Source organism: Coturnix japonica, chromosome 13 (genome assembly GCF_054131305.1).
Source record: "Coturnix japonica strain WE chromosome 13, WE-NBRP24, whole genome shotgun sequence".
Classification (NCBI taxonomy): Eukaryota; Metazoa; Chordata; class Aves; order Galliformes; family Phasianidae; genus Coturnix; species Coturnix japonica.
Window position 1 is genome coordinate 18,631,120 of NC_140675.1, and position 15,794 is coordinate 18,646,913.

Here is a 15,794-nt window from a genome sequence, read left to right on the forward strand (position 1 = left end):
ATATATATATATATATATATATATATTGTATATATTTGAGGTGAGAATGTTAATGGCAAAGCCATGGGACCAGTGCAACTCATTCTGCAGATAGAGCTCCATCACCGTGTTTATTGACAGAGGGGGGGGGGTCCCAGCGGCCCTCATTGGTTTTAGGGGTTAAGGTGGAGGTTCAGTCACGCCAGCGATGCCCGCACTGCGCGTTGCAGCACTTATAGAACGTGGTCATGGGTTCGTCGGCCGAACGGGTCTGGATCTGCATGAAGTAGGCGCGGGGATGCTCGCACTTGGGGCACGGCTCTGCGGGGAGATGCGGGGGGGGGGGCTGAGACCCAAACAACCAAGCAACACCCCCCCCCCCCCCCCCCAATGCAGCCCACCCTATCGCCCCTTACCTGCGGTGGAATCCACGTTCTCCCAAGCTGCAGCCCCTCCCAGCACATCATCCACCTCCTTCAGCCGTGGGTATTTCCTGCTGCTCACCTGCGGGCACAGCGCTCAGCACCGCCCGCTTTGTGCCCCCATAACCCCCCCCAGCCCACCCGTCCCCCATCTCCGTGTACCTTCCTCGTCACGTTCCGCACATACGGGCAGGTTGTGCAGGCGAAGCGGTGACATCTCGGCCCTTCTTCGGCCACCAACACGTTCCCGCAAGCCGGGCAGAAAAGCAACATATTGTCGGATCCGCCTCTTCCGGCTGGATATGGCGGAGGCCGAGGAGGAGCTGGCTCACGCCGACGTGCTCGAGCTGTTCCAGGCGGCGCTGGAGCGGATCGTGCAGGATCCGCTGCTCAGTGACCTACCGCCGCAGGTCGGACGGGGCTGGGGGGGGGATGATGGGGGTGGGTGGTGGTGGGTGATGGGGTGGGTGATGGGGGTGGGTGATGATGGGGGGGGGTTGATGGGGGGTGGGTGATGGGGGGGGTGATGGGGGGGTGATGGGGGTGGGTGATATGGGAGTGGGTGATGGGGGTGGGTAATGGGGGGTGGGTGATGGGGTGGATGGGGGTTAATGCGGCTCGGTGATGCGGCTCGGTGCAGCTGAGCCCCGCGGTGCCGCCCGCAGGTGACGCTGGAGGAGATCGGCTCCCAAGTGGCGCTGGAGCACGGTCAGGCCATGACGGTGCGAGTCTGCAAGGCGGACGGAGAGTGTATGCGTGAGTGCTGCGGGGCTGGGAACAGAGCGGGGCGGTGCGGGGCGGTGCGGGCAGTGAGCCGGGTGTCCCCGCAGCGGTGGTGGTGGTGCAGAACGCAACGGTGCTGGACCTAAAGAAGGCGCTGCGACGGCATGTGCAGCTCCGGCAGGCACGGAGGGGCGGCGTGCAGCATCTCAGCTGGTGAGAGGCACCGCAACGCGGCACTGAGCGATAACCCGCAACGAGACACCGCTCACAGCGCTGCTGTCCCGCAGGAAATACATCTGGAGGACCTACCACCTCACGTACGGAGGGGAGAAGCTGGCGGATGACAGGAAGAAGTTGAGAGAGTGAGAGCAAATGGGATCCTGGGCTCCATCAGGAGAGGGGTGGTCAGCAGGGATAGGGAGGTGATTGTACCTCTCTATTCGTCTCTTGTGAGGACCCATCTGTTGTACTGTGTCCATCTGTTGTACAATGTCCAAAAGACATGGAGATTCTGGAAAGGGTCCAGAGGAGGGACAGGAAGATGATCAGGGGCTGGAGCATCTCCCCTATGAGGACAGGCTGAGGGAGCTGGGTTTGTTCAGCTTGGAGAAGAGAAGGTTGCGGGGTGACCTCATTGCAGCCTTTCAATACCTGAAGGGAACTTACACCCAGGAGGGGAGTAAACTCTTGGAAAGGGCTGACAATAGCAGGACATGGGGAAATGGTTTTAAGTTAAAAGAGGGAAGATTTAGGTTGGATGTTAGGGGGAAGTTGTTCACTAGGAGAGTGGTTAGGCCCTGGAACAGGCTGCCCAGGGAGGTTGTGGATGCCCCGTCCTTGGAGGTGTTCAAGACCAGGTTGGACGGGGCCATGGGCAACCTGATCTAGTAAATGTGTATGTTTGGTGGCCCTGCCAGGCAGGGGGGTTGGAGGGATCCGAAGGGATGCGGCTCAGCAGGAGGAGGGAGAACACATAGAGATGGCAGGTTGTGGTTAGAGGAGAACTGGCCCTAACAACACAACTCCATTCAGGTACGGCATCAGGAACAGGGATGAGGTCAGCTTCATCAAGAAACTCCGCAAGTGACCTGTCAGGTAAGTCCTGAATGCCCATTATGAATAACTGCTCTTCAGCTTTGCCTTCCCAGGGGCTCAGCACTCAGCCTTATAACACAGAGCAGCTCTGTGAGCCTTTCTGTGTGTTGGGGCTCTCAGCCTGGCTCTGCCCCATGTCCACATCCTGGCTGTGTTGCTTGTGCACCTCTCAGGGCAGGGAATGGTGGTTCAAACCACATTGGGAGCAGCTGACAGTGGTGCATCCCTAGCCTTGGTGTGCATTTTAGGCTCTGAATTTGCTCCTGCAGTGCCCTGAGGTTCATTAAATGCAGTGATCCTCTCTTTACCCTTTTGATTGCTTCTAGGACCTTGCTTCTAGGCTTCATGGAACTCTGGAAATCCAGTGTCCAGGAAGACAAGGTCTCTGTGCTAGCAGTGATTGATTGCCATCACGCAGTTCATTTGATCCTCCTGTATATCTTATTTTCACTTTACCCAAGCGACTGTTCTCCCTCTTTGCTCTTAACACTCCTCATTTGGGTGTTCCTCATTGGGTGTATTCTGAGCCCCAAGCAGTTGCTGAGAGCAATGCTAATTGCATCCTTTCCAGCTGTTCTGTTCAGTGGCTCCAGCTGGCTGGGTTAAATCATCACTGTGTGACCACAGAGGCTTTCATTCTCTTTCAGTGCTATCATACCTGCAGCACCCAGTGCAATATGACACGTGCTATAATAGCAAAGCTCTGCTTCACCCCACGGGGCTCTGGATGAGCCCCCATACTGCGGTGATAACAGAGCCCAGTATGCAGTTAACACTGCTATTCCCAAGTATTTCTTTGTCTCTAACAGGTAGAACAGAGACTCCAGCCCTGCCAGGACCAGGTGAGGGATTCAGCGCTCCCCAAGGGGAAGAGGTTGAAAGATTTCACAGAGAAGCAGACCCCAGTTGAACAGATGCTCTGACATGTTTCGTTTGTGCTGTTCAAAACGTCTGCCTCTGAGCTGGACGCAGAATGTGCTTTTTGTAATTAAAGAGACTCGTTTTCTGAGGCTTTTAAAGCTCTTATTTCCATCTGTAAATGTGTGTCGGGGTACGCTGGGTGCTAAAAGATAGAACAGCATCGGTGACATAAAGCAACAAACATAGCCACAGACTATGCGAAACAATTAGCAGTAGCTAAAACGCTACCTTTCCGTTTAATCACCACCTTAGCAGTAGTCAATAACTCTAGTTAAAAATGTAGTATTGAAACTAGTGTAATAAAAATAACGGCAGCAGAAGAGGTTCAATACAATTGAACAAGGCACCAACGTTCTGTTCAGAGTCTTCTGATAAGGCAAACCACGCCTGCTGAGTGCTAGAGACCGTTTCAATTCACCACAGCCCTGGTTAGAAGTGTCATTAGATTAGAAGCTTCGTCCACGTGGAACTAGCACAGCAAATGCAAAGACAGCCCATCTCCAGTGCCCGCTCGAGGAGCTGGTCTTTGCCTTTCAGTGAAGCTGTGCATCCAGGTCGTATTTCTCGCAGAATTTGTCCGTGAATGGGATACAAGTGAGGAACTCGCACCACTCGCACTTGATGGGGTAGAAATAGAATAGAATCACAAGTCCTGAGAAGAGCGCGATGAAGATGAGCTGGAAAACAATAATTTGGCATCGCTTCCTATACAGATCGAACTTCCCAAAGCTAATGTAGGGCAGGAAGGCAAAGGAGAGGAAAAAACCGCTGATGAATCCTGAAATGTGAGCAAAATTATCGATCCAAGGCAGGAGGCCAAAGGCAAAAAGAAAGAGCACCACAGCCAGCAGCTTGAAGAAAGCCCTCCACGGCCGGGCCAGGATTTGCCAACTCTGGAAGAGCTCCACAAAGAGACAAGCCAGAATTCCAAACTGGGATCCTGCAGGGCCAACCTGCAGAAGAACAACAGTACAGGTAACAACAGGCACAACACAGCAGCCTGGCTTCTGCAACCAGCTCCATTAGGGTTATTTCATCTCCCTGTTCAGTGTTATTTGAGATTGAGATGCTGCAGCCCAATACTTCATCCTGATAATGATTTTCAAGGCCTGGTCTGACACGAGGATTGGTGTTAGGTGTGAGCTCACCAGAACAGATGTTCTATTTAAGGAGGATGAATCTGGTTGAACTACCAGAGGGTGGATCCTTAGAGGCAATCTCCTTGATCCCTTCACCCACCACACGCTTTTCTTTACTGAAGGATGTGAAGGGCGGTCCTCTAGGTCCTACCATGCAGACTTCTAAGGTGAAGCTGGGCAGTCACACAGGGTTTCTCCAACTGTGCAATGTGGGCAGGGATGGTCTGTGGGAATGGCAAGCTTTGCTCTCACTTTATGCCTGCCTGAGTGTGGAGGGACTGACACCAGCTTCAGAGCTGAATTAGAACCTGCACGTGGCTGGAATCACTCCTATCTCATGTTGTGAGAGGCAGCCCTCAGGTTGCAGCCAGAATGGGTCAGTCACTTGGAAAGCCTACCAGAGTGCTGTGGGGGATGTTACTGCTCAGCACCTAAATGACGGTGTGGTGCTGACTGCTAGCTACAAATCTGAACAACACAAATACTGCAAAGATAAGTGCAGCTCTGATTTTTGTGCCAGAGAGGCACAGCATGTAGGGGCTTGTATTGAAGCTGCCAAGATATCAGTGTGTAGGAGACCCACCTCTGCTCTGTAGGGTAGAAATATTGCACTGGCAAGGTTCCCAGTGATGCCGCTGAGCAGGTAGATGATAGAGATGCGATGCCATCCTGCCAGCTTCTCCAGGTCCCGTAGGATCGTCATTTGGAAACAGACTGAAACCAGACAGTGCAGGATCCTGCCAAGTTCAGAGTACAGGAGCTGAAGCAGCATCCACCGAATTCCCCACAGTGCTTGTCGTTCTTTGCTGTCTTCTTTGAGCCTTGTTGAAAGCACCTGGCGCAGCCCATGCCTCTAATATCCCTCCCAGCAAACTCAGCCTGGTAAGCCTCAGCAGGGACAACAGCTCAGCTCCACAATGCTGTCCCGAGGGCAGAAACTGCTAGAACCACCCTCATACAACCCCATGGTTCCCTCCCAGACAATGGAAGCTTTGCACCTACACTTACCCAGCGTGTAGGAAAAGTGAGAGCCAGAGACGGTAGAACTGGTCAGGGACTTCTGGATTTAGGAAAGGGAGGAGTCCACAAACATCATCCATGCAGTGAACCTAGGACAGCAAAATGGGGGCTGTGGGGTGTGCCATCCAACCCACTGGGCACAGCCAAATATCAGAGCCACAGCAGAGGCTGCAGCTAGCTCTGAAAAAGAAATTCTCCACTTCTCTGCTATACCAAGTTCCAGCCCCTTCCTCCAGCACCATTTCATGTGTCCCCACCCATTACTTACAGTAGCATTACGCCCTTATTCATCACCCCAACACATGAACAACATTGGAACAGAAATGAGAAAGATGGCCATACAAACCATGACTCCACACCTACCTGAGAGCAAAGTGTTGCTTCCTCATGGAAATAGCCCCGCATAAATTCACAATACTCCCGGGAAGTTATTTCACACCTGGAAGAGGCACAGTAATCAAAAGAAGGAACAAGTTGCACATAAAAGACGTGGTGAATCATCCTGTGCCCTCCCTGGCCACTAATACCTCAACCCAAATCTGTCTACGGGGCATTCAGCAGCCCCTGACATGCTACAGAGCATGTGCAACAAAGGTTCCAAAACAAGTAATATAAAACAGCTACTTACAGCTGAGAATGAAACACTGGAGGTTGGGGAATTTATGGCTCTGGGCTTGTGGAGCCCTGTGCCTCAGACACTGACAGAACAGAAAGTGGGGCCAAGTGTCCTGCCATGACTTTCAGGGACAGTAGCACTGATCTTCCTCCCTGGCAGGGGAGCCCCAGCCCAAGCACTAAGTAACTACTCAAAACTGAGGAGCAACATGAAGAACAGCATCCTCCTTGGCAAACCCAAATCAGATAATTTCCTTTTGGAATGCACACAGAGGCCAGGCTGGGGTCAGTGTAGCCTGTTAGGAACAAGCTGGTCATTCCAAGGAAAAAGAACTGAATTCTCCAAGAGATACATTTAATCCCCAGGGCTCCAAATCCCATTAAACTGCAAGATCAGTTGAATAGACACCCTGCCACATCTAACTCAAGCTGCCTTTCCAGAGTCCTGCTCTGCATGGGAAACCCATCAGGGCTCCCTGCCAGACTCCCCTCCCTAGCACTGCTCTGGGCTGCACACAGGAAGGACAAGGAGGAAAATGGCCGTGTCTACAACCTTAAAACAGCCCTCTGTTTCTCACCCCAATGCCCAGCCCCTCTCCGCACAGATTAAACTCATTACCTTCCTTTGGTCCCAATGCAGCAGGGCCTGCCTGTAATCACACAGTCCATGTGAAGGTGGTTTGTGTAATTCCCAGCACTGTTTTTTGTGCAGATCTGGAAAATGACAACAGGCTGCAGTCAGAGATCCATGGTTTGGCTCGCTGCCTGGGTAAGGTCAGAATAGTCACTCAGGAGGAAGCCAGTCCCACAGACACAGCCTCCCAAGGCTTTCTTCAAATGGTAAGATGGTACCTGACACCCCCATCTGCCTGGGCTGCTGGAGCCCAAACCAATGCCTCCTCCCTGCCAAGTAACTAAAACAGCCCCTAGATGGAGTAAGTATCCATCATCCTATTACCCTGGCAGGGTTTAGGGCTTTATCTGGTACAGTAGGAATTTTTGTTGTTGGATGGCTTCAGGAGGCTTCTGTGCCACCAGTGATGCTCACCGGCCATTTGGTGATGTCATCTGGCCACTCGTGTGGCTCCATCGAGGCTGGCTGCTCACACACCCTGCAGCAACAGGAAGCAAAGATCACCCAGAGAAATGACTTTTCCTAGCGCACCACACTGTCCCTGCTCCCAGGCTACACTCCCATAGGTCCCCTCTGTCCCTGGCAAGGAGCTGGTCACACACTACTTCAGGTCAGCCAAGGCTGTGCTGATCAAAGCTACAGCTTGCTTCCCACAACCAGAGATCACAGCATCAGCTGGCAAAGAGCACGCAGCTGCTCAACAACATAACAGAACTCCAGACATGGACCTTCTGCTGGTTTCAGCCCTCCCTCAGACTGTGGTGGCCAAGGGTAAAGGTGGCTGCCAGGGCTTTGCAGGAGAGCTGTGCTGGGAATGTAGCTGCTATCCCATGGGAAAGCTCCCATGTTGCCTCAGCTCCCCTGCCACCACAAGGGCAGGTAAGGACACTGCTATGCACACACCCTGCAATGAACTGGCCTGGGACCCCATGCCTCTGACCTGACTGTCACAGCTGCCCTGGTGTCCCTAGGATGGCAGGTGGGCTAGGAAGGACCTACCTGGGGTCCTGATGACAAACAGACCCAAACTGCCTCTTGTTTCCTGCCAGCATTGGTGTGCTGGAGTGGTGGGGCCACTTCACCCACACAGCAAGGGTGGACTGCAAGAGAAGGGAGAGGAGAAGTGTCATTGTGAGTCCTAGGGCAGGAGAAAGCATCAACAGAAGTGGCCCTGAGCCTGCAGTAACAGCAGGAAAGGGACACCAGACTCACTGAGCACTCCTCCTCTGAAGTCTGTACACAACCGGACTTGTCATTTCGCACACAGCATGCTGAGTGCTTCTCCTTCTCACGCTTGGCCTTAATGAAGCTGTGCACTTGCTGGTCCTGCCTCATGCATGGTGAGAACTTGGCCCCCAGGTGGATCAGGGCCTCCTGGGTGAGAGATGGAAAAGCTCACATCAGTCAAGATGAACACAAGGACTGCCCAGGGCAGAGCAGAGCGGGAAGAATAGCAAAGGGTACCCCCAGCAGGGCCAGAAACAAGTCCTGCATGATGATGTTCAAAATACATCAGGCATATTCTCAGTATTTGCCTCAAATAAGCAAGCTCAAAACAAGAGCTCAAAACATTTCCTCTGGCCTTGTGCTTGGCTTAATAGAACCATGTGCAAGAAGGAGTGTCAAGGCCCATCCCCAGCTCCCAGCAAACCATTCTGCAGGGCAGTTGGGGCAGGAGCAGCACTGCACCCTGCCAAGGACAGTAGAGCCCTGTGAGAAGCCCAGCTGATGAGATCTACTAGCACCAGGCTCCAAGCAGTGGAGGGCCCAGGTCCCTGGGGTGATCTGGCTGCTGTACACTACCCACTGCCAGCCCCAGATGGTAACACTCACTGAACTGGGGCCGATCCAGAAGTTTTCCTGCTGAACATACTTGACATTTTCATAAACCCCTCTGTTTCGCAAAACCTGAAAGGAGAAGAAGCAAAAGTACCATGAGCAAATGGCAGGGACTGGTGAAAACAGCTCCCAGAAGGAGCAGAAATCCCCCCAGTAGGTGACTGGATACACAGCTCTCTCAAACTGGTCTTTTGTAGGAGGGCAGATCTGGGCACCTTTATTTAAAGGTTTCTGTGAATATGTCCATCTGGCTGAGATCCTGTATAAAGCTTCACACAGCTGAGCAACACAAGCAGCAGCTGTCAGCCACACAAGTCCAGATGCTGGTGACAGCTTTGTGAAAGCCATCAGACTTGTAGGTGTGAAGTAACCCCGGGCATCCCCCTGCTTGGAGCAGGAGTATGGTGCTACAGAGACATGCACCTCAGAGAGACCTCTGACAACATGTGGGAAGGCTACAAGTAGCTTCAAGATCAGCTCACAAAGTCAGACAGGTCTGTTTTGTTCCTGGCACGAAGCAAAATCTCGCAGCTGTTACAAAAACTTAACTGAGGTTTGAAATATTTCCCTGCCATGAACATCTTCCAGGTCCCCACCAGGAGGGGAACAAGTTGCTCAAAAGGTCTCTCAACACAGCCACAACTAAAACCTGTCAGGAGCCCACCATGCTTTGTGCCAAAGCACCTGATAGAGCTCAATGTCAAGAGCAACTTGACTGCAGGAGGGGAAGCAAGCAGCACTTGGGCTCACAGACGCTGTAGGCAGGACCTGGGCACCTGGTGTCCAGCCAACAAGGCCCTCAGTGGCCATTGTGCTGAGAGCTATGACTCAGTCACACTCCAAGTCAGGCAAGTCAGGGTGATTTACTTACCGAATCAACAGTTTCATGTTGTGAGAACCCCACAGGGGCAATGCCATAGATGCACACAGCAAGGATGGTGATGAGTGAATGCACAAAGGTGACCCAGTATGTGAAGAAGGGCCTGGATGGAGAGAAAGGGGAAAGATTTGAGGCAGAAATGCAGGTATAGAATCATAGAATCACAAGGTTGGAAAGTTCCTACAAGATCCTATCACCATTACTACCCACTAAGCTAGTAAACTGTATCTTGTAGCATCTACTCTCATGTTACATCTACTCACAGAGCAAGGACAAAAGCTGCTTTCTTTCCCTAGGAACCCTGGGGACAGGACTAAGATCACCTAGGGCATACATGATTGGAGGCAATAATCTTGTTAGCAGACAGCCTCTGCTCTCCCCTAAACACCAGGCAAGGCACTTTTTGCCAAGAAAAGCATCCACAAATACAAAAGCCTAATGCCAAAATGTGTAATGCATCCGAAATACCAAGTTTATGGAAACAATCAGAGGCAAGAATACCTGAGCCTCCATGTTTATCACAGGACAGCAGGGAAGAGATGCAGATACCCACCAGGAGGAGCAGGGGGTGCTCCTAGTGCCTGGTGTTTTACTGAGACCCCAGCATTAACTGCAGCTCTCACCTGTGATCATCCATGTCCTCAATCTGCCGCTTCACATAGCTGTCAATGCGCTTGCGATAGGTACGGTTTGTCAGCTTCCCCACCATCCCCAGGCCGTACGGCCGCTTCTCCTTGGCAAAAAGCTTCCTGACGGGGACGGCGATGCGCTGGCCACGCTTCTGTGGGCTGACGCTCACCACCTCCTGCCGCAAGCGGACTTTGGGCTGTGCCAGGCCTCCATCCTTCTGCTTCCTCCAGCCTCGCTCCAGTGGGCTGGAATAAAAAGTGGAACAGCAATGGTTTCCTTCTCCATGGCACAGTAACAGGGAGCAGCCCTTCTCTGGTGCTTGGTGGCAGCAGACCTCGTGCCTGTCCCACCGTACCCAAGCTGAGCAACAGCGATAGGCAGACAAGGTGCTCTGAAGTAGAAGTTGCATTTCCAAATGTTACAATGCCCCAGCAAAAAAAAAAAAGCACTGGACTACATGCAGAAGGTGGCACAAGGCAGGTGCCAAACTGAACCCCACTCCTGAGATGCTCTCAGAGCTTTAGAATTGTCAGCAATGGGTTAAAATGGGGAGAGTGGAGCTGGGTGTCACTGAGCATCTCATTCTGGTGAGACACAGCTTCCAGCCTCCCAGCACTGACACTGCAGTAGGGACCAAGAACAGCATCCTGTGGCTGTGACCACCTCTAGCAACTTCAACTTTAGCCTTAACTCTTTTCTGATCCAAAATGAATGGAGAGAGATGGAAGCCATGGGCTACATCATCCTCAGCATCTTCAGCGTCAGCTGTCTTATTAGGCAGCTAACACTCATACACATCTACTTCTTCCACTGTTTCATTCCCCTCACTCCATTCTCTTCTATGAAATGGAAGCACCGTTTAGCCCCACAGTGGAAATCCCAACCCTTGAAGCCCTTTAATGTGTTTAGACTGGCAAGTCCTCAGCCAGTTAACAGAAACACTCTGTGGCTTCCTAAGTGACCATCTTTGCACAAAGACAGTGGTTGTCAAAAGTGGTCACTGAAACCACATTTTTTTCTGAAACCAGAAACCAGAGTGTCTTGGAGAAGTTAAGAGAGCTCTGAAGTATGGACAAGCAATAGGATGAGGTTTAAGTGGTTTCTGTATAATGGACATGCTATTTCCCAGTATTTTCATGCTGGACTATCAGCCTATCCCAAAATAAACACCTGGCCACCTAGAAGGACAACTGACTGCAATTGTGATAGCGGTTTTCTAAGTGGGAAAGGGATGTAGATTTGAGAAAATCCAAATGGAGTCAAGAAGACTGAGACCATCTCAGTGGAGAGACAACAAGCTCCCACCATTTGCTCCTTCCACTTCTGTTAAGACTGAGTCAAGTTCTTGGAAACACTTGAAGGGAAAACTCCAACACAGCAAGATGGGCTGTGAGCAGCAGAACCACAACAAGGACCTCCCTGTCTGCTATACGTTCACACCCAGCACTACTCTCTGCTGGGGTGAGCTGCCAGCTAAGTCAGAGCTAACTCGGAAACGACATGGAGCAATTACTCAGTACTAGTTACTCAGGTGGAAAAAATCTAGGCACACAGTACAGTACCACCCACATATTTGCAGGGCTTTCAGCATCAGTGCCACACCTTTCTCTGGTTTCAAGTGAGGAATGTAGCTCAGCTTGACACTCAGCCATGCTTCACTTCACTCCTCTCAACAGTTCCTGGAGACTGTGGCAATGGCAACAGCCTTCTTACCTTTGCCGTATTCTCCACAGCTGAAGGCTGGGTCTCCAGCATCCTCACAGCTGACTTAAAGTGTCTTTTGTTTCCCAATGCTATGATACAGCCTCAAAAATGCATCACATCAGGAAGCTGCTGGAGAGGTGGCCTCGCAGTCACCTTTCAGGGGTTGCAGGGGCAGGAGGACTCTCATCCAGAACATCAAGAGAAGCACACAGGGCTTAAAGAAATCCCATCGCTGCTCTGCTCCAAACACCCATGGCTCTAAGATCCCAACTTCCCTCATGAAGGAGCAATGGTCCTGCCCCAGCAGCTGCCCAGCACCAAAGAATCAACTCTGAATGGGCAGGCCACCATCTGAATGGGCAGGCCACCATCCTATGTTAGGCTTTGGCACCTTACAAGAAAATACTTACAGTAGCAAGTGGCTTCTTTCAAGCTCATTTTTGTCCAAGGCACCTCCTGTGAGATCCGTCTGATCTAGAGGTTTCACTTCAGTATCTTTGACCGCAGCTTCTGATGGCGACTCAAACACCTCATCCGGGTAAGTAGAGAGCTCCTCATGAAGGACTCCTTCCTGGGCAAAGACACAGAAGTCCCATCAGAAGGAGGAGGCATCACATTTGAGACACCAGCACCACACAGCCCCGCCAGAGCTACAGTCTTGCAAAGTCTCTGGAGTCCTGCCCCTCACCCGAGCAAAGAAAGAAGTGTCGAGCTCATCTGGAAAATCCACTGTATCTTCCTCCATGAAACTTGCTGGGGTGAAGCTGCGCCGCTGAGCCCTCCTCAGTGTGCTGTCCTTCACAGAGCGACCCTGCAGACAGACACAGTGGTATCAAGTCACTGCCAGACACCCCAGCCCCAGGTCCACACAGTGTCACCCTGGCCTGCACACAGGGAGCCCAAGCGCTGACCCTGTCACACTGAGCCATCAAGCACAACAGTCCTACTGATGTGCTGCACCTTCCAGGTGACGAGTCCCAGTGCTACCCCACTTCTTGATCCACATGAAGGTTTGTAACATGCTCCATCATTGTAGAATGATGTCAGACTGAACTGCAGACACAGAGCAAAAGGATCACCCTAACACGACCCTTTTGAGACCCAGAAAAGAGCCTTGCATAGTAAGAGGCTCAGGCACTTCTACTCTGCCATGAGCACTACAGATAAACCGCCCAGAGGTCCCAGCTTAACCAGACCTGCTGGAACCTTTTAAGGCTGCTGGCTGTGGGAATCAAAGCTCCAAGGCTGATAAATGGCAAGCAAAGTCTATACCACAAACCAGCCAGCATCCTTGCTTCTTGCACATTCTGTCTGCTAGACAAACAGCTAAAATAAGAGAGGACATGTCCTGGTTTCTTCTCTTCCACCACTGCTCTCCTCCACTCTCTCTACTCACAGGAAGTGCTTCTCCCTACAAAAGATAGCTCCTTCCCTCCCACTCCTCTTCCAGGGCAGGGCCACATCCTGCTGCCCTCCCACATACGGTACCTTCACCAAAGCTGCAGCTGCTCGGAAGCTCATTTTGGCAACAGATTCCCGTTTCCGCCGTCGCGGGAGGCGATTGAAGCCTGAGCGTGAGCTGGTGAAGGAGCAGAGTGACGTGGCACCTGGCGTGATGGGAGTGTGGGGGATGCTGTAGCCATCATTGTCGTCAGCCATTCGGAAAGCTCGGCCGCGGGCCAAAGGGTCTATGATCTGCCAGAGAAGAAGCCCATCAGTATGTACAGCCACCCCGCAATACCTGCCTACCAAGCTCTCCTCCTTTCAAGACTCCATCATCTCCCGCTTGAGACCAGGACAGTGGCCAATCAAGTACCAGACTGAAAGAAACACCGATCAATTCTACATAAGGGAGATAGGAAATAACTTGCTGTAAAGATAAAGTTCTGAGTTCCAAGGTCAAGTCCTCAAAGCCCTCCTCATTTATTTTGTTTGTCATTGTTTTGGGTTATTTTGTTTTTGTTGGTATTGATTACTTTCATCCAGAACATTTCTGATATTCACATGACAGCTTCAAACCTCCTTCAGCCCTTTCTAAGCTCTTGGATTCATTCACCTTCTGTGACACAGAAGTCTGCAGTCAGAGAACGTGATATCTGATCAGGACTTGGAGAAATCCCTCAATAGAGCCAGGCCCTTTCAAAAGCTAGTTTCCTTTCTGTTGGTGTGCAGCTCTGGATTTAAACAGTATCCTGGTGGAGCTTAACTGTATATTTACATCTGTTTCTGTTAATCCTAACAGCTGGATAAAGCAGGCAAGCTTCCAGGAGCTACAAGCCCTTCTCTGGGACTCTTCAGACCAAAGCTGCCAAACACACGAATCAACCTAATGAAAACACTGCCTTCAGCTACAAACCTTTCCTCTGTCCTTACATCATCACAGCTGTGGTTTCTTTATGACTTCTGTGCTTTATCCTAATGTTTTATGAGCCTTTTTTAATCCACAGTTGCACACTCAATAGGAAGCTTTATGGAGTTACACCTACTGAAACCAAGTTCAGATTGAATGTAGTCCACATAGAGCCCAACAACATTTCTCAGTATCCTATGACCAAAGCATTCAACAAGGTGAGACTGGATTGAAAGACAAGATATTCTCCTGTTTCAGCAGTGCAGCCAGGCTTTGGGTCACAGATCAATTTGCTTTGGAAGGAATTGATTTCACACTTACCCACGGTGGTGTTCACCGATGCCCTAATATTGTATGGATTAAGGTGCTGAGTGGAGCAAGGAGTCTTTCCTTTGCTGGAATATTATGGGTTACTTCTAAAGTGCTGGTAACTGGACACCCCAAAGTCCTTATCTGCAGGGCTGCTCTCAACCCATTCATCACCCAGTCCTTATTGACACAGAGGAGTGCCCCAGCTCAGGTACAGCACCTTGTATTTGGCCTTGCTGGACCTCATGAGGTTCACATGAGACTACTCCTAAAGACTGTCAAAGTCCCTCTGAATGGCATCTAGCATATCAACTTCACTGCTCTGCTTGGTGTCATCTACAAACTTGCAGAGTTCGCATTCAACCCCACTATGTCACTGATTAAGATATTAAGTAGTACCAGTCCCAGTACAGACTCAATAGACATCACATTGAGTCACTGACTGTAACTCTTTAGAAAAGACACATTTAGGCAGAACTAAGCCCACAAATGGGTTAAAAATGGTGAAGACGCCATGCAGGATGGCCTTGACTCTGTCCCACGCTACTCACCTTCTGCATGCCCAGTTGGCAGGGCCCAACATAAAGCGGAGGGGGGGTTTCTGTGCTTGTTAGGGAAATATTGTCCTGACTGGGCAAGTCCATTTCCCGGATGACCTGAGGTTTCAGCTTCCCATACCGCAGGCTGCAGTGGCGAAGGCTCTTTCTCTGCCATTTCTGTGTAGCATCACTGTCTTTGCTTACTCCAAACCAGTCAGCTGTGCCTCTAAAAAATGCCAGCATATATGTAAGCAGGAACATTGTGTTTGCTCAGATTATCCAAATGAAAAGATCAAACCCACAGTGGTCACTTCCAGCCAATCCCAATCCAAACATAGGCAGAACTTTCCCCCACGAGCATCTCAGAGCCTGTTCTCAGCCAGTTTTAGCAACCTGACAGGTTCTGGTCAGAAACATTTAAGCATCAACAGCACTCTTTTCCCTCTTAGTGAAATGATTTTTTTTGTCATCTCTAAAAGGCACTGACAGAAAACACTTACCATCTTCAGGCCAGCTCTAGGTTCCCATTGTGGGGCTGCAGTTTTTCTCTGTAGCTTTTCCCAGTGGCCAACAGAATTCATTGTTCTCTCTCAGCCTCCCACCACACTCCCAGAATATCCCCAATATCTCCATCTCATGCTGCAGGATTCCCATCCTGCTCACAAGTAACATTAATGGCAAATGCTTGCTGTGGTTCTGCCCTCTCCTGATGCAGGCACACACAGCTCTGAGCTGTTGGTGGCAGAAGCAGGAGCACAAGGCTGCAGCCACAAAGCAGGTTTGCTGCCAAAAGTGGCTGCTGTTGTGGAAGAGCATTGGGTCAGTAGCAAAACACTAAGGAAGGCAGAGGGACAGGTGTAAGTTAGGCTAACAGCCTTCAAATACTTCAGGAGAAGCTTAAGATCATCAAGAGCCCTGCCAGCCCTTTCCCCCTGTGGCTAATCCTGCATCAGAAGATGGTGAGTTGCATCAGCCTACAGCTGGCCCAGGTGTTG

General features: G+C 51.0%; 3 protein-coding genes across 15 annotated transcripts in view; 1 reads left to right on the top strand and 2 right to left on the bottom strand.

Moving 5' to 3' along the window:
- Nucleotides 1-85: 85 nt before the first annotated feature.
- POLR3K (RNA polymerase III subunit K) lies at nt 86-686 on the bottom strand. The gene is made up of 3 exons (XM_085514300.1): nt 564-686; nt 396-483; nt 86-300 (listed from the first exon to the last, which is right to left on the bottom strand). The coding sequence occupies exons 1-3, from the start codon at nt 672-674 to the stop codon at nt 173-175; spliced, it is 327 nt and encodes a 108-aa protein (XP_085370426.1). The 5' UTR covers nt 675-686; the 3' UTR covers nt 86-172.
- A 13-nt stretch (nt 687-699) lies between these two features.
- On the top strand, nt 700-3,238 carry SNRNP25 (small nuclear ribonucleoprotein U11/U12 subunit 25). 3 transcript variants are annotated; one of them, XM_085514296.1, is made up of 6 exons: nt 700-811; nt 1,067-1,157; nt 1,232-1,337; nt 1,412-1,486; nt 2,157-2,219; nt 3,029-3,238. In XM_085514296.1, exons 1-5 carry the CDS (start codon nt 704-706, stop codon nt 2,209-2,211), a joined length of 435 nt encoding a protein of 144 aa, XP_085370422.1. In that variant the 5' UTR covers nt 700-703; the 3' UTR covers nt 2,212-2,219; nt 3,029-3,238. The 3 variants fall into 3 exon arrangements, with proteins under 3 accessions (XP_085370422.1, XP_085370424.1, XP_085370423.1); XM_085514298.1 differs by having other exon boundaries at nt 1,412-1,441; XM_085514297.1 differs by having other exon boundaries at nt 1,067-1,151.
- A 96-nt stretch (nt 3,239-3,334) lies between these two features.
- RHBDF1 (rhomboid 5 homolog 1) overlaps nt 3,335-15,794 on the bottom strand; it is a 53,387-nt gene continuing 40,927 nt past the window's right edge. For all 11 annotated transcript variants that reach the window (XM_085514268.1, XM_085514267.1, XM_085514263.1 and 8 more), the window contains 15 exons: nt 14,812-15,025; nt 13,090-13,296; nt 12,290-12,412; nt 12,012-12,172; nt 9,891-10,142; nt 9,259-9,370; nt 8,382-8,456; nt 7,761-7,922; nt 7,548-7,648; nt 6,963-7,026; nt 6,534-6,628; nt 5,663-5,738; nt 5,288-5,388; nt 4,863-5,016; nt 3,335-4,093 (listed from right to left, as the gene is read on the bottom strand). In XM_085514268.1, the coding sequence (XP_085370394.1) occupies nt 3,674-4,093; nt 4,863-5,016; nt 5,288-5,388; nt 5,663-5,738; nt 6,534-6,628; nt 6,963-7,026; nt 7,548-7,648; nt 7,761-7,922; nt 8,382-8,456; nt 9,259-9,370; nt 9,891-10,142; nt 12,012-12,172; nt 12,290-12,412; nt 13,090-13,296; nt 14,812-15,025 (2,317 nt within the window). In that variant the 3' untranslated portion in view covers nt 3,335-3,673. The remainder of the gene's footprint in view (nt 4,094-4,862; nt 5,017-5,287; nt 5,389-5,662; nt 5,739-6,533; nt 6,629-6,962; nt 7,027-7,547; nt 7,649-7,760; nt 7,923-8,381; nt 8,457-9,258; nt 9,371-9,890; nt 10,143-12,011; nt 12,173-12,289; nt 12,413-13,089; nt 13,297-14,811; nt 15,026-15,794) is intronic.